Source organism: Cyrtonyx montezumae, unplaced genomic scaffold, assembly GCF_038088225.1.
Source record: "Cyrtonyx montezumae isolate F1298 unplaced genomic scaffold, pur_monq_1.0 scaffold_10, whole genome shotgun sequence".
NCBI classification, from domain to species: Eukaryota; Metazoa; Chordata; class Aves; order Galliformes; family Odontophoridae; genus Cyrtonyx; species Cyrtonyx montezumae.
This window is the reverse complement of record NW_027071826.1, coordinates 54,592,837-54,608,070: the sequence shown is the minus strand read 5'-3', so window position 1 is coordinate 54,608,070 and position 15,234 is coordinate 54,592,837. Positions and strand designations below refer to the sequence as shown.

The 15,234-nt window shown below is 36.8% G+C and overlaps 1 protein-coding gene across 1 annotated transcript in view; it reads right to left on the bottom strand.

Annotated features, from left to right (window-relative positions):
- The window catches only part of LUZP2 (leucine zipper protein 2), a 135,196-nt gene that overhangs the window by 40,438 nt on the left and 79,524 nt on the right, over nt 1-15,234 (bottom strand). The window contains exon 6 of the mRNA XM_065755764.1: nt 1,281-1,343. Coding sequence (XP_065611836.1) covers nt 1,281-1,343 — 63 coding nt within the window. The remainder of the gene's footprint in view (nt 1-1,280; nt 1,344-15,234) is intronic.

Genomic DNA, 15,234 nt, shown 5'->3' with positions numbered 1-15,234 from the left:
CATACATTTGTCACAGTGATTCATCAAGTCTAAAACTCTTATGGTTTAAGATACGCTCAAGTCTGCTGCCTTGTGCTGGTTATTTCAGATTTAGTTCCCTGAAATTCTCTGCCATCAATGCTTGCCATACTACAGTGAACCTCATTGAATTTTAGACTTCACCTTCAGACTTACAGACATCTGTGTTGCCAATATTAAACAAACAGCAAAAATATCTTCAGGTTAATTACCTAACATTCAAGACGTGCATCAAGGAAAAACAAACCCGAAAAAGGCAAGTATATGGAAAGTCTTGTTGAATACTGACAATTCTTAAAGCAGTAAACATGGGAAGCATATATACATATATATTTGTACTCAAATACACTGGCATGTTTGAAAACAAAAGTAATGACAGATGAAGATAAACCATTCTGACAACCAGCAAAAAAACCCCACCAAGATTATTTCCTACTGTTAAGGATTTCTCAGAAAGAGTGGTTGCAGATCTTCAGTGAGGCTAATCAGCTAACACCAAGAAGTCTCTACTTTGACCTCATACATTTTGCTGTTTATCTTTAAATACAGTATTCAAAGAAATCGTGACCAACCTTAACTAATAGTCGTTGTTTAGTGAAGAAGTGTTATGCTACTGTTTAATTCCAGTAATGTGAAATAACATTCATGGTATTTGTTTGTGCAGATGAAATCCGTGAGAGAAGTCATATGCATATATGGTAATAACCACTCTCATGGAAAGATAAATAGCTAAAGGGACTGCTCCAACGAATACAGTGACTTGGGCACTTAGGTGTTTGAAAAAATGGGGGGGGGTGCACCATCTGCTAGCGTTTCTGTAGAGGGAATATTTTATAATATGACACTTATTCCTTGAAATAATGAAGCACTATAGAAATCAATAGTAATAAACCTTTCATGTCTCTACAAATTACTTGAAGAAGGCATTTAGCTACTCCTATCTTATTTCAGACATGACAGATCAGGGAAAGAAAATAAGTTTAACCCATGTTACAGACAATAACAAACACTTACAGAGCTATATGTACATTAAATAATCATTCCCAAAATTTACTGTAGTGGCTTACATCTCGAGTTTGCAGTCTGCTGATGTATTAAAGTTGTCTCTAGTGAAGTCACAGAAATGAGTTCAGATGAGTGCTTTATAAACACTCATCACACATATTCAACATATAATCTACGCCATAACCTCAGAACAGAAGACTTAAAGACAAATTTCTTTTGGATATGCTAAGTTTAGAATAGAGAGGAACCTTTCTTACCTCTTCTGCGTGAATACCACAAAGCTTGTTTCCTGATAGGAGCTTGTTTTTGAGGCTTTTGTTCTGAAGGGAAAAGATTAAAAAAGGTTTTATAACTGAGACTTAGTGGCATTTTGAGTGATCTTTTGAATATTTTATCACACTGGCATTATTTTATACTTGGGCAACACCTTCAAGTCACTGGAAAAGACACACATAATAAAAGACAGTAGCTGCATAACTGTGCAGCAACCTCTCTTAGAAAATTCTGAAAGCCTGCAGCTTTGCATTAAAACATGCTCTTGAAGGAAGAGGAATGCACACAGAGAAATTTCAAACCATGCCAACAATTGCGACTAATTTAGATTGGGCATGCTGAGTTAGAAAGGCAGGAAAAAGACACTTCACCTGGCATCAGTGCTTAGCACAGTATCATTTTTAGTAAATCATTACAACAATTGAGTCAAAGGTGTCAACACTTAGTCAAGGTGAAGAAGTATATGGGAACTTTCAATTAAGCTTCCCAATTTAAACCAGCAAGTGATCAAAATCTGTTAAAGGCCAACTAACTGTGAGTATACTGACCTCTCAGTGTTCTTATTCACATAGAAGTTTTAAATGACTTATGTTGTAAGTACACAAATAGAAATGTAGACTGCCACATTTCAGAAATATTTACTTGTTAATAGCAGCTTATTTTCCTTGAACACTGTGCACTAGAACATACAGGTGTTAGATAAAAAAAAATTATGATTCAGTTCAGAATATCAATTCAAGTTTAGGTCTACACCCAACTGAACCACCGAGCACTATTTTGTGAATCAGCATAACGTTCTCCTCCAAAAAAAAAAAAAATTGTTTTAAAGCCAAGATAAATATACACATTTAAAACCTCCATACAATTCCAAAATAATGAGAAGATATGACATCCTGTTTCACGTATTTCACTGTTGCTGCCTACTATGCACTAATGCACAGTGCTGCAAAAAAATCTTTACAAGGCGATGCAGGCATCTACAGCTCTGTGATGCAAAACAAAAAGCCATTTGGGCATGACTTGAAATAAGACAGCCCAGATTCAGACTTCCATAAAATATGATCTGCAAAAGGCTGTATGTGAATGGAAGGAGAGCAAACATTCTCATCAGACTCATGTTTCAGTGAGTTATGAAAATGAGGTGGTGGCTCCAGAGGAGCACCTTCTTGCACTAAACTCTGTTGAAACAAGGGACTGGACTCTACAATAAGGAAGCTAGATAGCAGATGGAAGGCAATGAAAGGTAAATAAGAAAAACAATCTCAAAAAGATGAACTACATTCAGGACAGCTATTTCTCACCAGCAGTAAATACAAAGAGATTTAAATTAATCACACATTAGATTAAACTGGTTTCATGTAAAAAGACAGCATCACTTCTTAGGCTGATGAAGAAACAGATGTACCAGAAGCACTATCTCATTAGGAAAGTGCACTTAATTAATCTAGGAATTCAGGTCATCTCCTCACATTGCTAAACTGTGTCAATTATTCTCCGATTACCCTACAGTCTATCAAGAGTTGTAAGAGTGAGTTGTAATCTTTACAAGTTTACTCATTTCTCTTCATTTTGTCAAGTGAAAGATACCATGAGAAATATTTCTATTAATACTATGACGGATCAAAATTAACTTCTATATGCATTTATGCAGGGGCCCTGCATTAACCCAAGACATGAAGAACCAAATATCTACCACCTCAAAACATGATAAGTTGTATAAGTGACTGTTGTAATTCATGTTTCATGCCAAAACAGTCTGACAAAAGAATATAGTTAAGAGAAATTATTCAAAAACAAAATTTTATGAACATATTTTAGGTTAGATGGACACCATTTTGGAGCTTTAACTATGTCTAGGAGGATTTACCATTCCTGTCCTCAACATCTGGCTTAGCAAGAAAACAGAAAATGGGGCTAAAAGAAAGCAAGTAAAACACTCATGATTTCATCTGCGCTTATTAGTATGTGTTTGGAAATGAGAGCAAGCATTTAAAGGTCACAGTTGCTAAGAGCATAATAAGTTGGAGCTCGTCAGAGGGAGCTGACAACTTCTGTTACACATTAGAGTTTTCTTTTAGTACTTAGCAAATTACATGTTGCTATCAAGTATAGCTTTGCCTCCTGACTAATATTGATTGTTTTCCATAGCAGAATGTGAAGTATACTAAAAAAAAACCATGAAAAATGTAACAGAAGAATGTGATCATTACTCTGAATTAAATATTGCCAAATGAGATGTGTCTCCGTGTACACTATCCATAGATTTGCTAGAAAGGGGCTATTCAATTCAATCGAAGATTTTTCAGTTAAAAATGCATAGCAAGTCACAGAATAAGATCTCACTCTTAAGTCTTAGACAAGAATTGAAGATAAATCTTATTTTCCTATTCAAAGAAAAAAATAAGTTTAGCTGCATATTTTGTTCCAAACATTGCATTGCTTTAAATTACTTGAATGAAACAAGATTTTAGACATTACAAATTTAAAACCTAATATATTTAAAGAATGAAATAAGTAACCATGTCTTTAACAGCTTCTCTTAAAATGAGGTACAGTAATGATTTTTAGACACCAGCTTCTAGATTTACAGAAAGGATATCATGATATTCACAGAATCGCACAACTGTAGGGGTTGGAAGGGACCTCCAGAGATCATCAAGTCCAACCCCCTGCCAAGGCAGCTCCCTACACCAGGTTGCACAGGTAGGCATCCAGGAGGGTCTTGAACATCTCCAGAGAAGGAGACTCCAGAACATCCCTGGACAACCTGTTCCAGTGCTCCATTATCTTTACACTGTGTGGAACTTCTCATGCATCAGTTTGTGGCCATTTCCCCTTGTCCTGTCACCACACACTGCTGGGAAGAGCCTGGCCTCATCCCTTTGCCTCCTAAAGGGCAAAGTTCCCCAGGTCTTTTTCAGCTGGGCTGCACTCTATCCCTTCATCCCTCAGCTTACATTGGTAGTAAGACTTGCCTCAATCCAGGTGCAAGTTCTTCCGTATGTCCCTCTGGGTGGCATCCTATCCCTAGGCTGTGTTGACCACACCTCACAGTTTGGTGTCATCAACAGACAAGCTGAGGGTGCACTTAATTCCACTGTTAGTGTCATTGATAAAGATATTCAAGAGTATCAGTCCCAGCACAGACCCCCATGGGACACCACTTGTCACTGACCTCCATCCAGACATGAAGCCATTGACCACCCACCACTTTCTGGACTTGATCCCGCAGACAGTTCTTTGGCCCTTGAACAGTCCATCCTTCAAATCCATCTCTCCCCAATTTGGAGAGAAGGATGTTGTGGGGTACTGTGTCAAAAGCCTTATGAAGTCCAGGCAAATGACATCAGTAGCTATTCCCTTATCCACTGATGCAGTGACACCATCGCAAAAGGTCATCTTGACTTCTAACCACAAACAGAAGTGGTTTAATGTTAGGATACTGACATTTTGTAATTTATAGCACCTATAGCACCTCTTTGAAATAGCAGCAGGACATCAACAGTGGATGAACAAACTATGCAATTCAGACATCATCAATTCAAGGCAAGTTTACTCTGGCTGCTAGCCTTCTGAAGCATGAGGACAGAACATGTTCAAGCAAAGAAAATCACTTTCCCTCAGAAAATTATTCCAAGCAATTCACTTCACTTCAGACATTTTATCTGAGGTGTGACAGCAATAGGTTGTTGTATACAAGATATGTCTGGCTCTGCTTCCCCTTGATGAATAGCACAAATGAAATAATGCTAAGCTCCAGCTCAACACTGCAGCCTTTCTCTATTACAGACATTCTATAGAAATCATCAACAAAAGCAACAACAATGAAACGCAAATGCAACCAAGGTAACAAAATACACTCCTAAAGAACAACAACAACAACAACAAAACAAAACAAAACAAAACAAAAACAAAAAAAAAAACCCCACCAAACCTCTGGACTGTACTCAGTGAGACTTCCAGAGAAAATTGCCAAGATGAATATTCTTTCCCACTTTCCATTAAACAAAACATGCTCACTGAGACATTTAGAAGGAAAAATCAGAAGGCAGCAACTGACCAAAATCAAATACTGGCGTATCTGATATCAGAACACACTGGCACCCATTTTGCTTTGGATATTAGCTTTATATTTCAAGATGATGAAGAACTGTTTTATATAGCATGAAACAGAGTGAAAGCTTTAATCCCAATGGGGTTGACTCAGCCCTTCATTTTTCTAAGACAGATAAATTGAGTTTCCTGCACTCTACTGTCTGAGGATTTTTAGAAAAAAATAGTTACAAATTGCTTTACTTCAGCCTTCCCTAATCCAGAGTTGTTCTTTTTATCATCAAATTACAATTATTTTAAATATTTTTAGGCTCACTAAACACATCTAAATGTTAATATTCAAACAGAGTTTACAAATATGCACTTCCTTGGGAAAGAAGACAAAAAAAAAAGCAAGCAAACAACAATAAAATAACTACTGATTTTAGGAAAAGAAAAAAAAAATCCTTGAATGAGTACTGTTTATGAGATTACTGCGCCAAATAATGGTATGTGCAGTCCTTTTGGTGAACGTTTTAAGTAGTTAAATGAAAAAAGCTCCCTCAACCTCTCATCAATCAGTGAATTCTCCTATTACAGCAATAGATCGATGTGCAGGGCCCAACTATTCTTTTTCTTCCGTGTATTTTCTCCTTTGGGATTTCAGGAGACCTGGGTCATCTGTTTTCCTTATCCCTGAGTAAAGATAATTCTATATCAAAATTTTTGATCACACCTTCCCTGTCATTTCAAGTGTGCTTTCATATGGGAAAGAAAAGGCCATTTCTAATTCTTTCCATGTTCTAATCAAAAACACCACACTGAACACAGAACCATATTTTACAGAATGTGTACCTCAAAAGAGGGGTAACTGCCTTTTAAATGCAGGATTATCTACAGTAGAACCCTGTCAGCTCTTTGATCTTTCCCTTTGGCAGAGTTGCATGAGAGCTCAAGGGAAAGTGTGTGTGATCAGCAAAGCAGAGCCCCTCCTTAGGTAAATATTTGCCCTGAAGCTCCTTTCTTTCCTATGTTTGACACCTGTGAACACAAGGTTTGAAAAGAAGCTAAAACTGCTATGAGCTGCAGGTTAGGAGGAAAACAATAAAAAGCCCATTGACAACCCTATCAAGATAAGACAGGGGAAATGAAAATTCTGACTGCAACAATAAACCAAACGCATTTCTGACTACCAAAGAACCAGGCTCTCTCTCACTACAGGAGTGAAGGGTGGCTGGTTACATTCAGCCCTACAGACCCTTTTCCTGCAGTATCAGCAGCAGGAGGTGAAATGCTGCATGAAGCACATCTTAGATCCTTGCACATTCTCATCCCAGAATTGTCAACATCTGTCTTAAAATATAAGTGACATAATTATGAAAGTAGAAGAGCAGGAGGTGACTGAGGCATATGTGTAGCTGCTCTCTATGAAATCATATCACTCAAGTTCACTTTAATATTAATAGGCTCCATCTCACGAATTCATTCAGTAGCAGCACCCTGAGTCATGTTGTTAAAGAACATTCAGGCAATACATTTAATTTTTGGAAGTAGCAGTCTACAAGTAGAACCTAAAAATACCTAAGTGTACACCTCTGTTGTTTTAGAGCTGTTACCACAACATCTCTCAATTGGGAAATAAATATCCCTGGGGAAGTTCTATTGGATTGATTCACAAATTAAACACACTTCCCACCATCCTATTCTTACTCAGTATAGTTAGAGGTAAGTGCCTAGATAATAGATGCTAGATAAAAGATTCTTGCCCCTATCCTGCTATGGTGTATCCCCACTTACAGAATACAAAATGACTTTCAAAAGTACAGTAATTTGAATGTTAGAACATTCCAAGGTTTTCTAAAATATTCTTTTCAATTCAAACATTCTAACTCAGATGCTATCAGCAGCACAACAAGGTTTGAAAGGAGAGACTTCTAGCAGGGGCAGGGTTTGTATCACGAAGCAGTCCAATACTGGCTCAGTCTTTGAAAGAGATGCAATAAAGCTGGGCTCACATTCACTTATGCCTTATTATGAAAATCAGGATAGCAATCTACCACCACCTGTTTACAAGTAGCAAAAAAAATCTTACTCCACTTACACAGAACTCTACTCACAGCCCCATCGTTCTCTAAATATTTCCTAAACTCATTCAGTGAGATGCCAAGTAGTCAGGAGCAGGATCTAATTCAGTGGAAAAGACTGATATTTTGTAAGCCATTAACACTACTACTTCCTGAATCACCACATGAAATTATGTTTCCAAGGATTCTTCTTTGACAAGGGAGAAGAAAATAAGAACATTCTAACTTAAATTGAACTGTTTTTAGGCTCCCAAGAAGTATTTAATTCAGTACAAAGGCATACGACACAGATAGTTCATACTGAGCTGTTAAGGCTCCTAATTAAAATAATTCCAGAGCAGTTTAACTTAACTCTTTTCTAGGAGCAAATAACATATACACATAGAACAAATATTTTCAGAAAAAAAGTAAAATACAAATATATTTCAGTGAAATTGACTTCAGGATATGAAAGACCATCGTGACAGATGAAGAAAGAAACTACAGTTGCAGACAAATTTTCCCAGTGCTTTTAAATGAACCTAAGCAGTCTAGAGAACACGACATACTTTTGCCAAGAATGTTTGGAATTGATCTCTACCTGCTCATCTGCAAATTAATTCACGTCACTACAAATACCTCCTTGTCATGAGTACTGCCATAGACAGGGAGTTGAGTGACTATCTCAAATTGAAAGGACAGCTTGAGCAGAATTCAGTTTGTGCCTTAGAGTGTTAACAATTTCATCTTGTAAAGTCGGCATTTTCTTAGAACAAGGACTATTTTCAAAAGGGTCTTTCTGTCACGTAGGCAATGACAATAAATTGTTCTTTGACTACAAAACATAATTCTCTCAGTAGATAAAACTTCTGCATTTCTTCCACACTGACAACTTGATTTATTGTTGATGCTTAGACAAGGAGAAGGGGAATTTATTGATAAATTACATGTAGTCTGAGGTAGATTATAAACAGAAATTGTGCTGTGAAATCACGTGCACCAACACATTTCCGCATTATATTAAGAAGGAAACTCCCTGAACACCTCAGTTATCCAAGCACACAGTATGTTGTTTTACACCCAATCTCATGTTTAGTGGCAAACCAGTTCCATAACAAAGTTTCAGACTGGTTGATAACAAAACTTCCACTAAACCTAAAAGCAGAGCTCCGAACATCCCTCTCACCTCCTGACCGTGGTCAGTACCTGCAACGCAGGACTAAGGAGTTATCCTTTTATCAGATAGAAATGGAAAAGATACATATCTGATGCTTGCTATTTTGCTGGATAGAATACAGACATAGAAATTCTAATATCAATTCCTTTGATATCAACTCAACCAGCACTTTCATGTTAAAAATAGAACAAAATCTGCACAGTAGGAAAGATAGCCATCCCCTTCTCCCACATCTACTTCAACATGACTAAGATATTCAGAACACTACAAATATGCATTGGAAATGTTTATGTTCTCTTCCTGGTTGAGGTTACGATGCAAAATGTTACACTGGATGTGACAACTGGTATGTAGAATTGCATGAGAATTAGCACACAGTTGCACTTCAGATTCCTTCACGATTCAGAGCCAAGATAGAAAACACTTCATATTGATGGAGTGAAACAAAGTAGGAAGAATTAAATATTTGGAGCACCATTAGGAACGTTTTAAAACCTTCATCTTGTTGGGACTAAAAAGTTACTCACCCAAAATAAAATCGAGATAAACTTATTGTGATCTGCTAACAACTGGAAAATAAAAATAGACCCAGCCAGATATTCTGCCCTCTCAGGAATGTATCTGTATGTGTCATGTCAGCCATGAGCTGAGCGCGTCCCCTGCCCCTCACTCCCCAGTTAGTAGATTGGATTATGTGTGGCTTTTTCATCCAAAAGAAATCTAAGATCGAGAGGCATGGGGGAATAATTAGTCTGGTGATTTAATAACACTGCAACACAGGTTCTTTATTCCTGTGCTGAGCCTTGAATTACTAAATACTGAAAACGTCATGCAGTGGCATTAAATTTATGACTCAGTTTGAGATTTCTACTCTGGAAGTTGGCAAATATATCCATGATTATGGAGAAAGGACATTGTTGCAGCATCCCCTTCAGCACACAAGACTTCAAAAAGGAGCGAGCTCTCGGTAAAATACCATGAAATATAATGCAAAATAAACGACAAATGCACATTATTTATTCTAATAGTATATTAACAACACCCAGACATACACATACAGAAGTAACAGATGAAAATGATTCTTCCTTAATAAAGACAGAAATACAAAACATGTAGACTAGCTCAGCATTATTGCTTGTACAAAAAGCAAAAGGACAAGCACGCCAACTATGTACTCATTAGGTGTGGATTCCAAACTGAAGAGAAATCTGTCAAATTAGCTAGCAAGAGCTGAGAAAGATGGCAAGCACAAAAAATGGCGCAAGAGACTGCAACATTTCATTAGATATGAATTAAAGTAGTCAGTGGTTATAGATTGTGGTAGTTTAACTGGAATTCATTAATTGAATGACTGATTAAGTTTTAAGTGAGTGCCAGACAACAGGTCTTATTCAGGTTTACATTTTCATCACAGCATAAAATCCAAGTTGCAAGTGCACACAAAAAGCTGTAACCACACAGGCAAACACTTCAAACTCATAACTGCTTATTTGCTTGGTCTTTGCTCCCTAATTCTTCAGTCCAATGCATTAAAATAATGTATGATTAACTTCATGCTTCTGGGTACATCACAGTGTAGTCAGTACTCTGCAGCTCACAAGAAACAAGAGCTGTCGTGTTGCCTTTTCACTGAGTCTGTGGAAGACCTAAGCTTAGCTCTTTTCTTGACAACCTCAGATCCAACATCCCCTACTTTTTGGTATTTTAGGGCCGTAAAGGAAAAAGTATTTCAATACTTACTAGTATTTTTGTTTTTATTCTTCAAGACTAAGTGTTAAAATGTTTGCCTGAGAGAACAAAACTGACAGTCCACAGATTTCCCAATACTACCCTTCTTGAAGAATAATGGATGTAAAAATGTAATTTAGCAATCCAATGATATCAAAGAGAATATTGGTGTGTCAGTCATAGGCAAGTAATCAAAGTCACATCTGCCCTGTAAATTTAATAACTTTTATATTCATATACTTTTCAGAAATAGCCTGAAGTTCTGTCTCTAGGTCACACAAATAGCAGTTCTTATGAATGCTTCTATAAACCACAGCTGAATATGCATAATACATGTTTTAAAACAGTGTGTTTTTACCTATAACATACATTTCAGTGTTTCTTAACCCAGCTGGGTTTTCAGAAGAGCAGTCTTTAATGAACTTACTGCTCAATCACTGCATGTCTTAGAATCTACAATTATTTCTCCAATCCGAGTTCCACATCCATCGTAAAGATGTGCAAAGGCAAATTCCCATGTGCTCAAGACTCTAATTCATAGGTGCAGAAACTCAAATTTCTGGCAAGCATGATTGACTATGTCCTGAAATGTCAACAGCCAGTATTTACCCAAGCATGGAAAAAAGATCAATTGATTATTTCACTGAGAATCACATACAGGCTTTTCAAAGAGAAACATCACGTTCATATTTCATCCAGAAACCAAAATAGCATTAAGCTGACTTTTAAGTGGGCTAAACTGAGGCTATGGCTGAAGGAAATGGTTGAGGTGGAATGAATAAACTGCTTTAGGTCAAACAGAAGAGAACAAAGGAAGAAAGGTAAAAGCTTTCTGAAGCTTTTTCAACTCCCTTCTGCTCAGTGTGCATTTATCTAGATGGTGTGGTTATTTCAGGGTCAGAAAGGAAAAGTAGAATTCCATATTTATTTGTCAGCTGCCACCCAATAAGGGAAAGCATAATTACAGATTATCTCTAGACTAATTCTCATGCTGACTTTAATATGTGCTAACGTAACATCACATTTTTACCAATCTCCTCCTAACAATATGTTTCACAATCTACTAACATCTGCATCATGTTTTTCCTGCTCAAAACTTGAGCACAGTATTTGTTAAATGGAGATACTGTTAAATACAATGGTAGCTGGTATGGGTTGGAACAGAGGAATGGAGCCATGTACAACATCAGTTACAGTACAATAACATTTACATCCGTCTACTATCAGTCGTTCACATTTGGTAATTTCAGTGGATAAAACAGACAGGTAAGTTCCATTTTTATAGAATGATGGCTGTAACTGGTGAAAAAATTAAGGGGATTAATATGTGTTTATTTAAGGAATTTATTATAAGAATATGTATTTATTCCCTTAGTTTGAGATCCTGGCTGTGTAAAATGTGTCACTGTAAATTTTTGCTTGGATCAGTAGTTTGTTACCAAGCTATTCCCACCGTAGATGAAGTTCAGATAGTTTTGACCAACCACGATGAACTAACTGTGGGCTACCACCCACACCCTGTGCTTTCTTCTCATTGATTGTAACACAGCTACAAGAAGTGACTTAGCCAGTGTAAGCCTAGCTACCTTGCAATCTCCTCCTGAGCATGATTAAGAGCCAATCTCTTCTACAGCTTGATGGTTAGACAAAAGGGAAGCCACCATTAGTCACCTAGAGAGTTGATTATGCTAACTATTGCTTTCCCTGTAGATTTATTTGTGTTTTTTATTTTTTTTTCAGACAGATAAATGAATGCCGTCAATCAGAAGAGATGAAGAGAAGATATTTCAAAGACAAGCATATGAGAAACTCCACTGCTGTCACATTTCTTCCTTGCTCTGAATTACATCATAACAATGACAAAGCTTATTTCTAGTAGGTTGGCTTTGTTGCTGAAGGAGCATACTCACTACAAAGACTTTTTCATCTGTCATATGTTAGCACAGACATCATCTGCAGTCATAGTGCTGGATATTCTGAGGTCCTCTTGTCACTAATACAGAAAGCAGCTGACTGTCAGAAATAGCAGAAGACTTTTCAGGCCAGGTGAAAAGTCATGTTTGTTCTGTCCCCATGGAATTGTGACACTCAGCTCTGCTCCATGTTTTGCAGCACCATTCTGTGCTGTTTTTACAAATTAAATTGTGTAATAAATGAACTATTTTATATGCTTACTGTTATAAGCCAGCTATATTACCAGAGGAATCCAACCATGGAAATCAAACTCATACAGAACAATCTGCAGCGTAAGTAAAGCCAGTGAAGAGGAACTGCCAGCTACTGCCATGCAAGCTGCAGTGTGTATCCATCTCAGAAGTAACTCTGGCATTATAGCTTTATCAAGTTAGAGAATCAGGAAACACATGTACTTTAGGGAGCCTGATGCAAAGCTCAAAAAATCAAATTGAATCTAATTGTCCAAAAAATTCACAAACTTCTGTTGGGTCTTGAGATAGTTGAATCATCTCTGCTGAGGCCTGAAAGAGTGATAAAGATGCAGACTGGATTAGTGGTTTATTAACAGTATTTATTTGAAGCCACTGTTTGTAGCTGGTATTTGTATCAAAACAAAACCCATTTCTTGTGACTTAAAATATACTAGAAAAAGGGGAATCTGCTTAAAGGAAACATCCTTTAAGCAGATCATCTCGAATTCTCCTCAGAAATATGGTCCTGCATATGAGTTTACAAAGACCAGCAGTTCTTCCTATTACAGCACCAAGCTCTCCATCTGGCCCCTCCTCTCATCACACTTACAAAAAAGAGTTACATTGTGAAAAACACATAAAACTATTTCAAAGTCAAGTGAACAAAACAAAGGATCCACTATCAAATGAATACAAAAATGCAAACTAGATTTAGAAATATGTGCTATAAGCCATCACTAACAATAATAAAATGGCAACAAAGGTTAGAAAAGGTTAAGTTTTAATTTTGTTCTTTTTAATAACTGCACAACCATTTCGAATTGCATTTAAAGGACCAGAATGACTAAAAGGAAATTGGACATTTTCCAGAGGGAAAAAAACAACAAAAAACATGGGGCATTTAATGATTATAAAAAACTGATTTCAAATCACAGAGTAATTTTTACATCATTTATTAAGTTTAAGCCACTATAATTAAGTTTAAGCCATCACAAAAACTGGGTATTGTTTCATAGCACACCATGAAACCTTCAGCACACCAAGTGCTACTGAACTGATGGTTTTTCACAAGGCAAACGCTCTGTGCAGAGAATACAAAAAGGAGGAGGCAAATACGACAAACCACATATACACATTTGACTCTTTCTAATGTAAATAACTTGGGGCTTTTCCCAAATGACAAAAACAAGAGTTGGCAATGGTCACTGGGAATCTGCATCAAGAGAAAACGATTTACAATGTGTTTTCCACCTAAGCAAACATTTTGGTGGAAAGCAACCAAATAATACTGATTTTATTAAGCTCTGCATAATTTGGATATCAAACTAGATCTCTTTTTGCTGGTTGCAGTGGGAGAAAGCTCACGAAATTCTATTTTTTCCTTTTAAAGCTGTAGAATAGTCACCTTACCATCCAGAAAAAAAATGTAATTAATTATAATCATATGAGCCAATGCAGCAAGCAAATTCTTAAGTGTAGTCAAAATTACACTTAAAGGAGTAATATTAAGCTTGAAAAATAAATAGATAACTCACAGGAAGAATCTGTAGAGAATTATCAAGGAGTACTACTTAACAGACAGAGGAACTTCGCAGAAGCAGATCATAAAAAGCTTTGAATTGCTGCTTATATCCACTCTCAGCTGCTCTGGGATTGACTGGTTCTTTCCTGATTCACTTTATTTACACGTTTGCTACCAATGATATGTTCACCACAGTGAATTTACACGCCAAATTTTATCTTTATGTGAAATTAAAATGAAGGGACAGCACTCTAAAAGCAACAACAACAAGAAAAAAATGGATTTTAATGAGTTACAGTCCCATTAGATACTTCAGTGATCACCTCTCTTGCTTCAGCATGAAAGATCAACATCACTACAGGAAGAACTTGTTACAGTTTTTACCCCAAAATGATCACCATCCAGTGAACCAGTGCAAGATACAGATTTCATTCCAAGGTGTTAATATTTTCTTTATCTTGTTATGCCCAGTTTTAGCAAATAATGGAGGAGATCATAACTGTGAGCCTCTGAATCTGCCTTCCTTGTCTCCTAAGACTCAAAGTTCAGCACATAAAACCCACAGTTTAAATGTTAAGTGCTTACTGTTGGCCAAAACAAACAACCAGAAGCTCATGATTGAAATGTGCAAATACACCAAACGAGAACATTTTCCAAAAGCACAAATTGTACTAGTGGGAAATCAGGAAAAAAACCTGCTCAAATATATTTTCCTTCCTGATTTGAGAACACAGAGAAATTGATGCATCTCCAGCATAGCAAGCCTTAGATTTAATATAGACAATACAAAGAGGGAAATTACCTCCAAAACTTAATCAGATTCATCTGGGCTCTGTGTCTATCAAAGCACTAATTCAGAGTTGGAGCACAAGATGACCAACAGTCCATCTGCTCTCACTCAACCATTTAGACCAAGCTGCAGTCACAGCTAGCCATCAAACGAGGCATCACGACAGGCATCCTGGGAATTCTGCTTCACATAACTCTTCTTTTCTACATATCTAATATACAAGATTCTTTACTGCCATTTATACTGCTAATTGGAAAGCTGTCTCTTTGCAAAAATGAAAGAATGAGAAATTAACAAAATATAATCCTACCACCTGCACTCACCCCAACATTAAAATAGGTTTGTTTCTTCTACCACCCTGCTTGTTACAAAATAGGGCCTTCAAAAGACAAGCAAATGAATAATAATAATAAAAAACAGTTACCAAGACAGAAAGAACTTAGATGCTACTTTATTTCTTTTGAAGATGGTTCAGGCTC